Source organism: Microtus oregoni, unplaced genomic scaffold, assembly GCF_018167655.1.
Source record: "Microtus oregoni isolate MIOR12 unplaced genomic scaffold, Mior012 000049F_ref0000343, whole genome shotgun sequence".
NCBI classification, from domain to species: domain Eukaryota; kingdom Metazoa; phylum Chordata; class Mammalia; order Rodentia; family Cricetidae; genus Microtus; species Microtus oregoni.
In genome coordinates this window covers 4,706,930-4,723,381 of record NW_024543223.1, presented here as the reverse complement: position 1 = coordinate 4,723,381, position 16,452 = coordinate 4,706,930, and the positions used below count along the sequence as shown (strand labels likewise).

General features: G+C 52.0%; 2 protein-coding genes across 5 annotated transcripts in view; both read right to left on the bottom strand.

Moving 5' to 3' along the window:
- Window positions 1-1,948: 1,948 nt before the first annotated feature.
- Window positions 1,949-10,684, bottom strand: LOC121436576 (myb/SANT-like DNA-binding domain-containing protein 1). 3 transcript variants are annotated; one of them, XM_041636589.1, is made up of 4 exons: window positions 10,610-10,684; window positions 7,875-8,139; window positions 4,005-4,280; window positions 1,949-2,333 (listed from the first exon to the last, which is right to left on the bottom strand). In XM_041636589.1, the coding sequence occupies exons 1-4, from the start codon at window positions 10,623-10,625 to the stop codon at window positions 2,093-2,095; spliced, it is 798 nt and encodes a 265-aa protein (XP_041492523.1). In that variant the 5' UTR covers window positions 10,626-10,684; the 3' UTR covers window positions 1,949-2,092. The 3 variants fall into 3 exon arrangements, with proteins under 3 accessions (XP_041492523.1, XP_041492522.1, XP_041492524.1); XM_041636588.1 differs by lacking the exon at window positions 10,610-10,684 and having other exon boundaries at window positions 7,875-8,250; XM_041636590.1 differs by lacking the exons at window positions 4,005-4,280; window positions 10,610-10,684 and having other exon boundaries at window positions 7,875-8,250.
- A 2,223-nt stretch (window positions 10,685-12,907) lies between these two features.
- The window catches only part of LOC121436398 (huntingtin-like), a 144,467-nt gene continuing 140,922 nt past the window's right edge, over window positions 12,908-16,452 (bottom strand). For both annotated transcript variants that reach the window (XM_041636237.1, XM_041636238.1), the window contains exon 67: window positions 12,908-16,346. In XM_041636237.1, the coding sequence (XP_041492171.1) occupies window positions 16,133-16,346 (214 nt within the window). In that variant the 3' untranslated portion in view covers window positions 12,908-16,132. The remainder of the gene's footprint in view (window positions 16,347-16,452) is intronic.

Sequence of the window (16,452 nt, the reverse complement as noted above, 5' to 3'; positions counted from 1 at the left end):
CACATTGTGGAACCTTTGGTCAACTTCAGGTGTTCAAGAGATGAGTCCCATCTAACCTCTAGGGGACAAACAAACAAGTCCCAGACTGCTCAGACAGAGGCTGCCTCTGCATGCAGAATGCAAAGATGCTAACTGACAGGAGTACTCAGCAGTGTACTGCTGCTCCGATTCTGGAATATGGGATCTAGCCATGAAGTCACTGGCTGCCTCCTGACCCTCATTCTGTCCCCTCCTATGGAGCGCCAAGACCCAGTGGCCAGTGCTCCCCTCCAGCAGCCTCTCAGACAGCACTACTCTCTCTTCTAGAAGGATAGACACCCCCCCCCCCCATTTTTTGAGGCTCAGGAGCTTCACGGCAGCTTAGCCACCATGACCCACAAATGAGGACAGGCAGATGTATTCAGCAGATCACTGAGTGTCCATGCTGGGGTCCCCAGCAACTAAGGCTGCAGATGAATTCTGGGAGGCAGAAGGAGGTCAGGCTCCTGACTTGGCTCTCATGTACCACATGCCCCTGAGTTCTCTGTCTTCCTGGAGCCACCAACTGCTTTTCAGGAGAGAGCTGTAGTTACTTACACTGGTGCCTAAGAACCAACTATTTGATCTCTTCCTTGTTAGGGGTACAGGGACAGCACACAGACAGCCGGCGCTTTGCTTAGTCTACACCACAGACTGACAGGTGCTCCATCTGTACCACTGTGTGAATGTTTCCCACTGCCTGAGGTTGCTAGCAAAACGCAGAGCCCAAGGGACATGGACTCAGGAGACCTATGCGGGGCAGAGGGACTGAGAGCTCAGAGGACCTCAGATCAAGGTAGATCGTGCTCGCTATTCTGCCTCAGCTGCATAGGGTATGCAGCCCCTCCCATAGGTAGCCTGGGGTAGGGTGCCACATCATCTGGTGACACAGACTCATAGCCCCTCCAACCCCTCATGCCTGGCTGACTATTATTGAAGAGTCAGTATAGCTGGTACTCTCACCTCAGGATGATTGGCAGCTGCATGGGGAAACCTTGCTATTACCCCTGACCTCAAAAGTATACTCTAAGTTTCAGGGAAAACTGAAACACATAAGCACCTAACCCAGCTCCACTGAATCTGGTCCTCTGGAACTGCAATTGGCCTGGGCCCAAGGGGTGAATCAGACAGGCTTCCAGTCTCCCCTGTGGCCTCGGTGAAAAGTCAAGGCCTGGCCAAAGGTCCTATGGCTATTCAGCAGAGGCGGTCCTGGGAAGAATCTTTCACATGGTAAGATGACAGAGGCAAGATGGCCATTGCATGCCTTCTCAGAGGCCGGGCTGAAACACTCACAACAAGCTTAGAGAAAACACAAACTTCCTCCAGAAGTGCATGGCTCTGGGTGACCTGGCTGCTGGCAACAGGTTCCCCTGGGTGCTTGCAAGGGCAGTTCTCTGTGTGGGGGTGTTCTTCCTAGCTCTGCCTGAATCTGGTTTCTTCTGTCACAGGCCCAACCTTTCCCTTCAGCACCCTCTGTCATTGGTTACTATTTCTCTGCTGAGCCCTGTGCCTCACTTCGCATGCCGCTGCTACCAGGAGCCAGATCAACAAGGTGAGTCGGCATGGACCCTGTGCTCGTGTGAAGCTCCTAAGGGGTGACTGTGTTGGGTTAGTCCTCTGATAGCTGGGTAATTAGGGTTGGTGCTACAGATCCTGTGGAAGAAAGACCCCACAACCTGCCCCTGACCTATGGCATTTGCTTTTGTGTACAGAGGAGAACTGACCCAGCCAGCACTTCCCTTTCCCCTTCACATCAGAGAGAGCAAAGTCGGCTTCCAGGCAACAATGGAAAGTATGTTTAATATCAAAAGCCGTTTCAAGTATTATGGTAGTGACTATACTGGAGAGTGGATTCTGGGATCTTCTCGCTAGCAGCTGCCCTAGGGTCCCTGGCATTAATGCTGGAGCTGGGGCTCCAAGGTCTCATAGGGCCACTGGGGAGGAAAGCCCTTCAGAGAAGCAGAGGCCAGATTGAAGTCTGTCCCCTTTCCGGAATCCTGCCAGGTGGGCAGGGCCCTGAGCCTGGGTGGGCCTCCAGACAGGACTGTGTGGCACCTGGCATCCTCTCCATGGCCTAGACGTTGGACTTGGCGATGATCTTCTCCAGCAAGCTCATCATGCGCTCCTGAAGCTGCAGACTCTGAACCTGCAGGATGTTCTGCTGGTCCAGCACACGGCGCACCTCTCGGCATGTCTCCTCCATGGCACGGCTCAGCCGGCGCTGTTCCTCCAGCATGGCCTCCAGCAGCCGCAGCTTCTTTTTCTGTAGGTGACAGCTCCGGACCTTGCGCTTCTTCACAGGACGTTCCTCTGACCTGTGAGGGAGACATGAGCTGGTCACAGGGCCTGGGACATGGGGGCGATCAGACCTTCCCAAACACCCGCCTGGACAAACTAGGCCACTGAGGCCCCATGAGCCCCAGAGGAGGGCTTGGGGCTTACAGAGCACACAGAGCAGCAGGTAACAGCCAGTGCTGGCTTGCGGGAGGAGCAGGCAGGCAGCTCCAGGACCATCCACATTCCAGAGTATGAACTGTGGGCCCTGACAGCACCCCAAACCCACTGAGCTGGAGGAAGGTGCTCAAGGGTGAAGAACCCACTCCAGGGAGCAGCAAGGCTGGGAAGGAAGATGCTAGGCAGTGTGGTACTTGGTACTCTTAAGGAAAGTGAAGTCTGTAGCCCCCACTGGCCTTGGACAGACAAAGAAATGGGTTCAGAGTGAAGGCCTACCCTGAACCTGGTCTCCAAGTATGCCTTTCGTGGGGTGGTGTGTGTGTGTGTGTGTGTGTGTGTGTGTGTGTGTGAGAGAGAGAGAGAGAGAGAGAGAGCACAGCTGGGTTCCTCCTCAGGAGAGGCCCCATGGTTGCTCTCTGCCAGTCTAAAAACCCTGTTGGACAGCAGGGAGTTGTCAAAAGCCACTGGATCCCTACACCCCAAGGCCTATTCTGGTTGCCTCCAGTGCCTGTCCTGTGCTCTGTGTCCTGAGCAAAGTGGGTGATCAGTCAGTCTTGGGGACAGAGCCCCAGGCTGCTGTGCCCAGAAACGGCTCGGTAAGCCACGGGAACAATTGGCCATAAATCTCAGGCTTCTCTGCTAGCTTGGCCTGGCTCTAGTAAAGACAGATTTTCGTCTGGGCCCTTGAATGAGAAATTCCCTCTAGGGAAGGGCTTTCTGGATAAATTAATCAAATTCCCTCCATCACTCCCAGGGACATTAGGGTCAGAGGCTGCCAAGGAGACACCTTCCCTATCCTACCTACTGTGAGACAGGCTTGAAGGCCCATAACTCAAAGCCACATTTCCTAGTTTCTTCAACTGCTTGACTCCTATTTTACCTTGGAAACCCACCCTAAACATCCCCTCCTCAGAAGTGTCTGCTCTGGACTGCACAGCCCAAAGCCACAGAGTGTCTCCTACTTGTCCCCCAACTCTTACAGGGTCTATGAGTGTCTAGCAGGCACAGGCGTGCAGCCAACACAGGCCTAGAATGTGATGGGAGAGAAGACAGAGAACGCATGGCCCACTCACTGCTCAGGAGGTACAGACCTAAATCTCCATGTTGAGAGGACCTGTTACTGAGGTGGGGCCCATGCTGGGGCTTGACAGACAGGGAGGGCGTGCTTGGTGCCTGTCCCTGTGTCTTCTCTCCTTAAGACATGCTGATTTATCCTCATTTATAGTGGAAGACAGAGGTCAGAGAGGTCAAAGAACTTTCCATGCAGGCAAGAGGTGATAGAGCCTTGGACCAGCCCCACCTGCCCCCTGGCACTAGAGCACTTGCTGCCCTGAGGCTGCCCTGGCCCTGGGCAAGGCACGCAGCTATGGCCTGTGCAGCCAGTCAGGGCAGAGGACACCACAGCATGTCACTGTGCCACTGCCAGTCCCTAGCTCCGAGCACTGGAGCCTTGGCCCCATTTGGGGATGGGGCAGGGGGTGGAGTTGCCAAGGCAGTGCTGGGTCAAGAGAGGAAGGGCGAACACACACTACCTGAACTTAAGGGACAGTAAGCTGGAGGAGCTGTCGGAGCGATCGTCCTCGAAGCGGCCTTCATAGGAGCACTGGGTATACGGTAAGTACAGAGGGGTGGACTTAGCAGACGGTGACAGGGACGCCTCGGTCTGGGACGTGGAGGGCCCCGGCTGCTGGCCATCCGGCAGTTTGCCCTCACAGGACTCAGGGACCTTGGCCAGAATCCTATCAATGGCTAGGTAATAGGGCCAGTCCGGCGGGACGGACTCGCTATCTGTCATGCATTTTAATTTCCTGAAACGAGAGACACAAGAGCCAAGGTGAGAAACAGCAGGTGCAGCCTGTCCTGCCTGGCCCCTGGGTAGCGTGGCACACAAGGGGTCTAGGTCCCCAGGGGGAGTCATGCTGACACAGGCGGGAGCCACTCTCGGCCAGCACTGGCTTCCTTGGTAAAATCAGTCAGGCCCTAGGGCCCCTGTGACACTGGACAGAAGGTAGAGAGGTGCTGGGACCTGAACAGCTTTTGGGTGTCAGAAAGGAAACCCAAGCATGAGCAAGGACACCCATAGGTGCTGGGAGCTTGGGGCTGGTTCCTGTGGTCTCTTCTCTTCTGCGGGTTCTACACTCACTGCAATGAACTGAGTGCTTTTTATATAAGTTAGCCTGCAGCGATGAGACTGTGTATGAGATACCAACATAGAAGAAATTGCCATGCAGCACTTGTATTCTACAAAGATGCCTCCAGGAGAGGTAACAGCAGGCCTCAGGAAAACAACACTCACAGCTCTGAGCCTGTATCTTGCACACACAGTGTGATCTTGGACAGGTTCATTAACCTCTCTGAGCCTTCATGTTTTACATTAGTAAAACAGAGATGGGAAAAGTGAACCCTCCATAAAGCTACAGGGAAGGTTTTATAAAATAATGCCTGGTAAACAAGAGGCCAGGCTCCAACAATGTCCTCAGCTGAACCTACCAGGAAGGTATGTTATGCCGTATCACTGTAATGCTGCTACCATTCCGGCCCTGTGGTCAGTCTAACTTAGCCCTCAAACCCACAGCCTGCTCAGAGTCTATGGGGCTGGGTGGTCGGTGCCAACTCACAGTGATTGACATCCCCTCTCTACTGTGTCAAAGTCGAAGGTCAGATCGGTGTGGCCAATGCCCTCAAGACCCTGTGCCCTAACTTTTCCCATGGATGGATCCTGTCTCACTGAAAGGACTGTCACATCCTTGTCCTTGACCATCCCCTGGGAAGGGAGGGCAAGAAGACTGGGGAGACAGGACACACGCTGGCTAGATAGTTCTGGTCTTCATAGAAAGAGACTATAGGCAGGGTGGGCAGGAGCATTTCAGCCCTCAGGACCACCTTGGGCCCATACAGGGTTTTCTGCTTGGGCTGACCCTAGCCCCAGTGGTCCCTGAAGATAGAGAGCTGGTTAAATGAGCCCCCAATACAGGCATAGCCAATGACAGGGGCTGCTTCTCAGGATAGGCTGTGGTCAGTCACAGCAGAGGTTAGCCTTGGGGAATAGCATCCAGGGTCTGGAGGGCTCCACCCCATGGCATGACGGCATGAGAAAGCAGAGACAAGTTACACAGGACAGAGCACAGACCGCTCTGGATGAAGAGCAGGGTAACCATCAAGCCCCCTGGGGCCATGGCAGCCTTCTACCCAGCTCTTCCTTTCCAGAGAACCCCCTCCCCAGTTTTCTCTATTCCACGTAAGCCAGCCCACTCCTTGGAGAAATGGGGAAAGCCTGTCTCCAATGAGGAGAACCTAGCTACCTGTTCAGATTTCCTACATGCTAAAAACTTAATATATAGATAGCTCCTGTAAAAAGAAAAGACTCTGCCATGAGGGGTTAGGAAGAGATAGATAAAGAACTGCTTGGCTTGAGGAGCCATAGTCTGTATGTGCTTCATACACTGAAGTGCTATGCCTCCTGCTCCCAGACTGCAATGGCTGTCCCTCCCATGCATCATCATCTCCCGGGTCTTCCTAGCTTACAACCACCTCTAGGAACGGAGACAGAATCCCTCCCCTAGGACACTGAGGGAGGCTTTCAAGATAAATAATGAATAACTCAGTTAGACACTGTGAGCCACTAAGTCAAAGAGGCTAAGGAAACAGCCAGTAGAACCTCCCACCTCCCCCAGAAACTGGAACAGGTATGGAGAGTGAGTAAGCCAGGCTATGGCTGCTATCTCTGACTGTTCATGCCTGCTCCTGAGGGCACTAGACTTGCCTCTCAGCTCTCTCTTCGTAAGAAAGGCTGAAATTTAATATCAGTTACTAAATGACCCTGAGGCCAGCAAGTCCAAGCAGCTGCTGGAGCTGTAGGTTTTGGCTCATAGGCTCTGCTGGGGACAGCACTAGAGTCAGAATGAGCCATGGACAGGCAAGGCTTAAGACCCTTTCACTCCTTCCATGACCCTTAGAAGTTAAATCAGCAGTCAGAAATGGAGTTTCAGGGCATCATGGACTGTCCAAGGTCTTGTTGGGCCTCCACGTCTCCCAGGGCATGTGATTCATGGGCCAGGCAAGGTCCCTTCTCTTTCTTGGGGTATCTCCTCACCTATGAAGACTTCTATGGAGTCTGGCTGAGCACCACACAGCTATTCTTATGGTAAGTTCTGCACCAGCCTCCCATCTGCCCAACTCACCAGATGAACTACAAGTATGTTTGAGAGTCTCTTGGGATAGCATCTCCCTTCCGAACAGGCCCTTAGACCCAGCCTGTTGAGCCTGTCTTTTGGGGAAGTACTCTTTTTTTTTGTTTGTTTGTTTTTTGTTTTTTTTTTTTTTTTGGTTTTTTCGAGACAGGGTTTCTCTGTAGCTTTGGTGCCTGTCCCGGAACTAGCTCTTGTAGACCAGGCTGGCCTCGAACTCCCAGAGATCTGCCTGCCTCTGCCTCCCGAGTGTTGGGATTAAAGGCGTGCACCACCACTGCCCAGCTTGGGGAAGTACTCTCAACAATGTCCTCCCTCCTACAGTGAGGCCTCCTGCACTCGACCTTCACTTTATACCCACTATTTTCTCAATGCCACCAAAGTCCACAATCTCCACCCCAACCATGATCCCTGCCCTGCATTTGACTTTTCCAGATAGGTCAGGCCCACCACAGCTGTTCCCTCCTGGATGCCAGAGGCATTTCAGGCCTTAGCCAGAGGCATTTCAGGCCTTAGCATCAGTTCCCTCCAGGCTTTCCTTCAGCTGCATGCTAAGACAGTCTACAGCTGAGATGTAGCAAAGTCAGAGACCCGTATGGGGAGTCCTCAGGTCAGCGTTTTATGCTGTCTAGGAAGCCCTCTCACCAACCTGAGGTTGGCCTTAGGCACATGGCAGGGGCTCACTTGGCACTCAGTCTCAGGGTATGGAGATCAGCCAGGCCTGGGAGTCAGCTTCCTCTTTCACTATGGCTTCCATTTCCTTTAAACAGCACCAAGCCCAACTTGGATGCTGTGATCAGTGAGTCAGGCAGAACCAAGACCAGCTAGCTGGTCCCCTGGAGCCCCAGTCCAGGAAGCAGGCCTTCAGGTTTGGTGCTGCCTAACACCCATCTCTACGGTGTCACGGCAGGCAGGAGGCAGGTCTAATGCCAACCTTGAAAACATCCTCATGATGGGACAGCTCCAGCCCCAGTCCCAGAAAGTTGAATTGACATTCCCAGACTTGCCACTTGAGAGCTCAGGACCACTTTCCTGCTTGTGGACCTCAGTTTCCCCTTATTCCCAATAGGAGGCTGAATAAATGGTTTTAGAAGGCCATCTTGCCCAACAGACCATCCAGCCCAGGCCACACACACCCTCCCTGACTCACAACACGAAGTGGGCAATTGTAGAGCAACCTGCCTGGACCCTCCCATAACCATCCTGAGTGCCCACCTGTACTGGAAGGTCATGTTGGTGATTTTGATCTTGATCTCCTCGCCTAGTCGGCGCTCTCCGGTCATCTCGAAGAGTTTGCTGGCCATCTTCTCGTACACCTTGGCATTGCGCTTGGTCTGCTTGAGCTCATCGAAGAACTCCTCCCAGACCAGCATGAGGCCACGCATCTCTGCATCTGTCCAGTTGCGGGCCCGCCGGTGCTTCTCCGTCTGAGGAGACACAAGGTAGCTGGGTACTTCGGCTGCTGCCATGCTGGAGGCACCTGCAGGGTTAAGGATGGCAGTCAGGCAGGGCCTCAGGCCTGGCCAACGCACCATGGGAGAGAGGCAGTGCGCTCATTCACTCGCTTGCTCGAGGCAGCTCCATGCTCAAAATGGGGCCTACATCTGACAGGCAGGAATTTAGTTAAAAGCTTTTAAACGGGAAACGTCATTTTGATGTCATGTTTCCATAGCAACAGAGCAACTGCATAAGCTACAACAACAGAAACCTTTTAACTGAAAGCACAGGAATCAGGGCTGCACTGACGGGCCATCAATAGTGCAGTGAGAGGCTGTGCCCAAACCCACTGTGGCTCCCAGTCCCCCTCCCACCCTGCTGGCCCTCGAGGCCTCAGAAGAGACTTGCTCCAGCTGTGCCTGAAAGGGGACCCAAGCAACCCCCACCTCAGCCTCACCTGGTTCATATAGGCCAGAGTCCAAGGAGGCCCCAGATGGGCAGTGTGCTGAGACCCAAGGTGCAGGATCCCAGTGCTGTCTTTATGACGGCAGGGGTAGTGGGGTCCTTGCTGAGAGGTCACTCCCTCTAGGAGGCCTATCAAGCTTTACGGAGATTGGGCCTCATCACCACCTCTTTGCTTCTCTTGTTCCACTCACCAAACACCCTGGGTCTCGGGTTGTGTGGGTGTTAGGAAGCCAGGCTAGTTAGAACTAGGCCTGACCTAGCCATGCAGGCCAGGACACAGACATCGACCTTCACCATGGCTGGAAGCAGGAGCACAGCTCTGGTGGAGCTGAGGTGAGGAGGCCCATCAGAGAAAATTGGCAGTGGATAAAGGACAATGTCAACGGCCTGAGGCAGGGCACAGCTTGGGGCTTGTCCTCAAGAAACACAGCAACGCTGAGGTGGGGACAGGCAAAAAAATCTCAAGGTGGAGGATTAATATGCTCACAGGGCTAGGCAGGACCCTCAGGCTGAGGAGTCAACAGGAGGGCAGGGGTGGAGAATGTGGAGTCTGCAGAGGGAAGGCCATCACAGAGCATCAACATCTAATATCTGGCCCGTGAGGACCAAATGCGACTCCATGGGACCTAAGGCCCTCAGCTGCACAGGCTGTGGTGGATACTGGGTCTTTCCTGGGCCCTAAGCAACTAGGCTCACATGCTCTGACCAACAGAGGAAGAATATCTATCAGCCTGTCCCTGACAGACCAAAGACAGAAAGAGCTCAGCCTGGAGAAAAGAGTCTCTCTGGGCTTCCTGTGTCCATTGTAAGGAGCACAGTTAGGACCTTGTTGGTTGGCAGGGGAGTGACCTGAACTCCAGTCCAAAATTTAAAATGGGAGGGAACCAGGAGAAGCCCCTGGAAGTCTTGCTGTATTACTTCATTGGTTTAGGTCAATGTCTGGTCTTGCTAAAGCTACTGGCTACTGGCCAAACTCCTTTCCCTCTGGCCCCCGAGAGTCACCCAGAGAAATTCTTCCTTCTGTGGAGCTTTGTTTGCAGAGACCCTTGATTGTCCCATTTCTCCTAAAGGGGCACTCACTGTAGCACTCTCACTGCCAATGTCAGATATTGGTCCTGCCAGGCACACTACTGGTCTGCTGCTGCCCCCTAGTGCTGAGTGTAAGAACTGGGTCTGGTTCTCTGAGCTCCCAGCTTAGAAGGTGCCTCCTCCAGGAAGGCACTTTAGGTTTTAGGCTCAAAGATTGATCCTTGTGGGGTGGGGGCAATTAGGTACCTGCCCTATTGCCTTTCCTGGCCAGGATTCCACAGACAGCGCCTCCAGTAAACAGGGAAAGACAAGTACGACCAGGGGCCCAAGAACTCTGTGTTATCAGGCTGGCCTTGAATTTAGAGATCCACCTGTCTCTGCCTCCTGAGTACTGGGATTAAAAATCTGTGTCCAGCTACAAGCTGCTAGACTTTCAATCTCTGACTCTGTGACCTTAGCAACGGGCCCCAACCTCAGTTTCTTCATCCCTGGACTAAAATAACAGGAGCTAGCAAAATGCTGGCCAAAGAGTCATGACCTTTAGGGATATGGGAGGTATCCCTATCCCTTTAGGTCATAGGGTCCCTGTCTTCCATCTCCTAGCCCCTCCCACAAATCTCCTTAGAGCCTCTGGAGAAGAATTCAAAGCCTGGCCAGGCGCTAACTGTTGGCTAATGGATTCTTCGGCCATTACTCAGGGTCCTACAGTCATATGGCTACAGAGGAAACATCTATACCAGCTGCTTGCCCAAGTTCCAGGATATAGGAGGCAGCAGAGTCAGCCTGGCAGGAGCTACTCCATAGTCATACAACACTTTGGGTGGAACTTTCCTAAGATAAATAGGCTCCCACAACATCTTCTCAGGCATGTAGGCATCAGAAGCCCCAGGACAAAGTGGCCTCTGGGGACACCTCCTAGAGCAGAGTCCTTGCCTGGCTTCCAAGGACAAGAATGAACTGGGATGAACAAACCAGTTTGTCCAAGCCCCAGCTTCTCCCTTGAGGGCAGAGTTCCATACCTTGGCACAGCTGCATGGCCTGCTAGGACCCTCAGTTGTCACAGGATGAGAAGGCAGAAGGCTGAGAACTAGGCCCTCAGTAGCACCTGAAGGGAAAGGGGGCAGGTCAGCTTTAGCAAGTGTCCTTTAGAGGCCAGGCAGAAGAAATCGGGCCAAGACTAGCCTGCTGTGAGCTGGTGAGACCTACTTAGGCTCTCTGGGTCTGTTTCCCCTCTAAATAATGAGACTGGGGCTAACCTGAAACTTGTATTTATGAAAACAGTTCAGGTAGTAGGAAACCAGGCTCAACTAGGGTGATGGCAGCCAAGCTCAGCCTATATGAATAGAGGCCAGAGCAGAAGGTAGGCGCTATGGTGGGATGCCAGGTAACTTTTAAAACAAGGGGTTGTGAACTAGAGGGAAGAATTTAGGGGTTAAAGACTTGACAAAGGCCTGGAATAATGCAAAATGTGTGCACATGTATGTGGCAGTGGCCAAGAGGTAGTAGGGCCCAGTCTAGGGAGTCTTGGTGCACTAAGGAGCTTGGACTGCTCTAGGAGATGAGTGAGGTGCAGCCTATCTCAGTGGTAGGTAATGAGAGGAGTTATGACCTACCTTACTTAGAACTGGCCTGTTCCAGCAATTCCTGGGATAAAAGCCTAGCTAGATGCCTGGGCTGCAATGCTAGATATTGCTATCACATATCATTGAGGAACCCAGACTCTTAACCTTTGACTCACTGCCTTTGTGGACAGCCCTCCCTTCAGTCACCCCCCAGCTTGAAGTGAAGTAGGCATTCCCTCCAAGACCACAATATGGAGACAGACATGTAGGGAGAGGAGCCTCAGGCTTCAGGGCCAAGGATGTGTGTGGATTCCAGGAAGGTCTGTGATTCTCCAGTGCTGGGCCCACTTCTGCCCATAAGCCTTCCCTGGGCTACCCAAGTGGGTCTTCCAGACTTGGCTGAGGTATACCACCTCACATGAAGGCCAGGTGTACCTCCACAGAACCTGTCTACTCCATGGCCATATACTCACCCTGGCTTCTCTCATCAACACAATATTAGGCTCCTTCTTCAAGAAACTCCTTCAGAATGCTTTTTGGAAAAGTTGAAAACACCAACCACAATGTAAGGCAGAGGAGGAGCTCAGGTCTTGTGCTCCTACATTCCCCAGGCAAGTGGGGAACACAAGACTTGCTCTGGTGAGGAGGGATGCTCTGCTCTGGTGGCTAGAAGAAATAACACATGCTGTGGACATCCCAGGGAGGCTTACCTCATCCTTTCTGAATAAACCTCCCATGTCTGGCTAGCCACTGGGAGGGGCGTTTCATTTCCCTGAAGTCACCAAAACTCAAGTGGTGCTGAAGACCTTAAGGGCAAGATTACCATAGTCCCAGAGAGGACTGCTGAGACAGATTAGGGAGTTGAAGTAACACCCATACAATCAAACGCTTGAGTTACTGAGCAGGGATCTAAATCTGGTTGGGTATCTACCAGGCCCTTCCTGGCAAGGATTCATCGCTTTGTACAGAAAACAGACCCTGTTTGCACTGAGTTGAATGCACTGGCAGAATCTATAGGGCTTCAAGAGTGATCCAGGCAGACTTCAGTGTGTCTGGTGGGCTGAGAAATAAGGTAGACAACTCCTGTCTCTCAACTGGAACTTGACGGGCTTTCGCAACGTGTTTATCAAACAGTCCTTTTTCCTGTAGGTTAGTGAATAAAATGTCTGTGCTTCAGGCTCAGCCCAGATACAAAGGAAGGGGCCTAGTAAGATGGACAATGTTTTCGACAAGATTAAAGGATTTGCAAGCTATAAAGGACAGGGCAGGCATTGTAGACACAGCAGTCAGGCTAGAACAAAGGTGGGAAGACCAGTTGTGTTGGGGACCAGAGGGGTTCCACCTGGAACAGGAGCATGACCTGTAAGGAAGGGTTGGAGGCTATGCAAAGACTCCAATGCCAAACTGTGTGTCCTATGTGAGAACAGAGGCTCACCACCCCTCTGGTACCTTGGAGCAACACATGGAAGCTGCAACAGTATGTAGGACCTTGCACAATGGCTTAAAATGCCAATTACCACCAGAATTTGGTACACCATTATCTCCACGGCAGGGAGATCACTTCAATAGAACCCTATTGTGAATAACTCTAGGTCTGGCCCCAAGTCCAGGTACCTAGGTTCATTCCATACCTAGTATTGCCTGACCTTTACAGTGTCAAGAGAGCTTGCTGGGTGGTATACTTGCCCATTGAAGATGAGCAGGATGCGCTCCTCAAATGCTCGAAAGGAGTAAGTAAAGCAAGCCTTAGACAGTAACAACAGGTGGTTTAATTGCTTCTTTAATTCAAATGTACAATATCTGCAATTTAAAATTTTTAAATATACATTTCATGTCAGTCCTTCCACTTGGAAGTGGACAGCCAGGTCTGGACTGGGCTCCGGGGCACACCCATCACAGCCCTCCTGGTTCCCAGTGAAGCCTATGGCACACAGCAGTAAGGCCTGGACAGGAGCTCCTAGAAACGCAGCCAAACCTCTGCGGATAAGTCTCTGCCACCATCACTTTACACCCAACTTGTGGCAGAGGGTGTTTGCAGACACACTGAGGGTAGCAGTTCCTTTGATGGCACTGAAGCGTGACAAGTACACATAGAGGGTGGCCCTGAACCTTCAGATCACCTTCAGCTGTCACACTGCAGAGCGTGGCTTCTTCTTTCCTGGAAGCTCCAGACCCATCGAGGAACAGTTCTCTTCCAACCTGTGACAATCCTGAGCTCCCCAACCACCCTCAGCAGCGCTCAGTGTCTTCTACTTCCACACACCAAGTACCAGAAGACAGCTTCATGCCTGCCCTGGCAGCAGCTATGATCTTAGTGCTCAGTGTTAATGGAGGGATGGTTTAAACCCAATTGAGACTGTGTGGGGAAGGATGCGCAAAGGTGGAAGAGACTCATTCTGCAGCCCCACAAAGGGAGGCAATGCTCCTTGCCAGGTGGCTGTGAGCCAAGCTATTGCTGTGTAAGACCTATCCCATGGGTTGAAAGCAGAACTGCTTCACTCACAAGAAGGTGCTTCCTGTCAGGTTTAGTGCCTTCTCTGGCACTACATTCTATAGGGCTGGAGGTGGCTCTACTCTAACTCTTCCCTCTTGAAGGGTACATGTGCAGACAGAAATGAGAGAATAATAAAGGGCACTTGGCAGTTACAAAGTCACCTACATGTCAAGGGGCCAGCAGTGGGAGGGAGGCACATTTTGGAGAAGAAACATGCTGAAGTGCATTGCCAAATAGTTCTACCCTGGTTTCATTAAAATGTTTCCTGACAGTACCAACAGGAAAACAACATCCCACCCAAAGCCCCCCTAAATCCCACAATCAAAATAACATTTTTTAAATAAAGTTTGGAAATCCATAGATTTTGAGAAATTTGGTGAAAAGTCTTGGTCCCTCCTGCAGTCAGTCAGGTGGAGCAATATCTTCAGTGGGACTTTAATGAGCTATGGCCTTTTTGTTCCCCTTTAAATTTTAAATTGAGTCCCATTCTCAGATGCCAGTCACAAAGCTGACTGTATGTGGCATGTCCAAAAAGGGCAGCTTTCAGTAAGAATGGTCAGGCACCTTACACATGTCTTTGAGGAGTGTGTGTGAGCATGTGTGTGCACAAATACAACTCTGGGTATATATGCAAACGCATGCTTGCCTGTGCCTGGCTGCATCTCTAGGCTGTGGCGCCCATTACAAGAGAACAGCTTTGTGGCAGAGGCTGTTGTAGTCTCTTATTAAGAACTGTTTCTGGTCATTCTATGAACAAGAGCAACTGAACTTCAGGTTGAACTCACTGATACGAATCCCCAAGGGAATGGCTCCAGATTTTACATTCAAGTTCCTTATAAACATCTACCACAAGCAGTGATCAGGCTTGCAACATGCAGAGTTGTTGGGCCAACTTGGGAGCGTGGCAGCTTAGAAACAGCTCCAAATGACCCCTTTCCCCCAATCCACATGGACATGACTTAGCTGAGCAGCAGAGAACCTACCTTGTCATACAGCCAAGCAGAGCTCCCAAACCAAGCAAGGAAATGAGGACAGCCCATGTCCAGGACTCATTTTCATTAACATGACCAGGCTACTCTGGGCCCAGGCCTTGGTTAAGAAAGAGAGGTGGCACTAACAAGCATGAGAGGCTGTCCCTAGGCCACAGGCTGGCCCAATACTGAACCTTCCCTCTGGTGCCTCATTTTGTCAGGCTGAACCCTCCCTGGCCTCTGATAGGCCTAAGTCTACAATCCCCTGGGCTGACAGAAGGCAAGATGGAAAGGGTCAAAAAAGGGGCTGGATTCATTCTTAACAGTTTCTAGGACACTAACCTTTCCCTTGACCAAGAGAAACTGAGACAAACCAACAAACTATATAGCTCAGAGACATCTTTGGGGTTATCAGGCCAGCACTCCTCAGGTCCCCACCATGCAGAAGATACAAAGGGACAGCATCCACAATGGCTAGCTGGCTCCTGGGCAGGCTACAGGCCAGCTCAGCCAGGACCAGAGATGAGGTTATTGGGGTAGCCTCTTTGGATACAACAGAGGCTGTTTCTGGCTAGGCTGAGGGACTAGGAAACTGCATTATCACTGTTGAGTAGATAGCTTGACAATCATGCCTGAGGAGGGGGTGCTGCAGCAAGGCAAGCCTTGCACAACCATAACAGTGGAAAGCAGCTCTCCTCAGCCCCTCAGTTAAGCCACAGATAGGATTCTCACTTAGGGCAGTGAACATGAACACCTCTCTCTGTGCTGGTTAAATGTGATGTATAAAAAAGGGGAGACGTGTGAGGTGCAAGTGCTATCAGGTGTTGGGAGGGCTACACAAGGGACCTGCCTGACTAGACTGAGTAGCTACAGGAGAGGGAGCGGTGGCCAGAAGGTCCATCCACTTCCACAAACTTTATCACATGCAGCACAGGCCTTGCAAGTCACACACTTTACACGGGCATAGGAAGAGTTACATTAAAATTAATCTCTTTACTGATATAATTAAATTTAACTCCTGAGAAGAAAACAGAGAAAGGGAAAAATGATGCTGGAAACCTGGCACCCCCAGTTCCCAGCCACCCCCCACACCACTCATTTTGTGTCCAGACTCTGGTGTGGCAGGTACACCCTGCTGTGGAAATGCGGGTGAGAGTTCTCCAGCCCAGTGTGACAGAAGGGCTCAGAACCATCTGGTTCTGCTTCACATACCAGGGCAGCTGTAACCTGGAGACCACAGCCAGGGGAACACTAGGAAAAAGACAAACACCTGGTCAACCTAGCACTGCCACCAGCTGCAGCAAGGCTAAGACCCAGGACTCAGGCTCAACCCCAACATAGTGCATGTTCCCTGCATAGCCCACACTGTAAAACACTCCTGCAATTGCCTGGCTGTCCACCTGACACAAGTGGAAGCCTGTATGACCAAGGAAGCCCCAGCAGAAGCTTGGCACAGGCTCCTGGCTCCGGCCCCAGCAGTTGCCTCCTCTCAGCCTCTTGTGCCACAGGTACTACTCAGCAGGTGGTGACCTTGTGGACATTTCGCAAACAAGCAAGCAGCCGGTGGTATGGACTTCCTGGTGCCGCCACCACCTCAAACACAGACTGGAAAGCCCTGTGGTCGAATTCCTCCTCTATCTGGTGTCTGTAGAAGTCTGTGGCAACCAGGCAGAAAAGGTTCACATCCACCTGCTCCAGTTTGCCCATCCTGCTGATGATGTGTGGGAGGCTGGTAGAAGAGTTAAGGGGAACAACAGCAAGGGTAGGAAGACAGTCTCCCCAAGGGGTTCCCTTCCTAAGTCCACCAACAGGCCTAGGGAGGACAGTAGGCAACC

Excerpts from the sequence above, each read along its gene's own strand:
- LOC121436576 (XM_041636588.1), bottom strand. The coding sequence starts at position 8,194 with ATGGTGCGTTGGCCAGGCCTGAGGCCCTGCCTGACTGCCATCCTTAAC. Across the intron at positions 4,281-7,874 it reads AACATGACCTTCCAGTACAG|GAAATTAAAATGCATGACAG; the intron begins GTGGGCACTCAG and ends CTCTCGTTTCAG. Across the intron at positions 2,334-4,004 it reads TTACTGTCCCTTAAGTTCAG|GTCAGAGGAACGTCCTGTGA; the intron begins GTAGTGTGTGTT and ends TCTCCCTCACAG.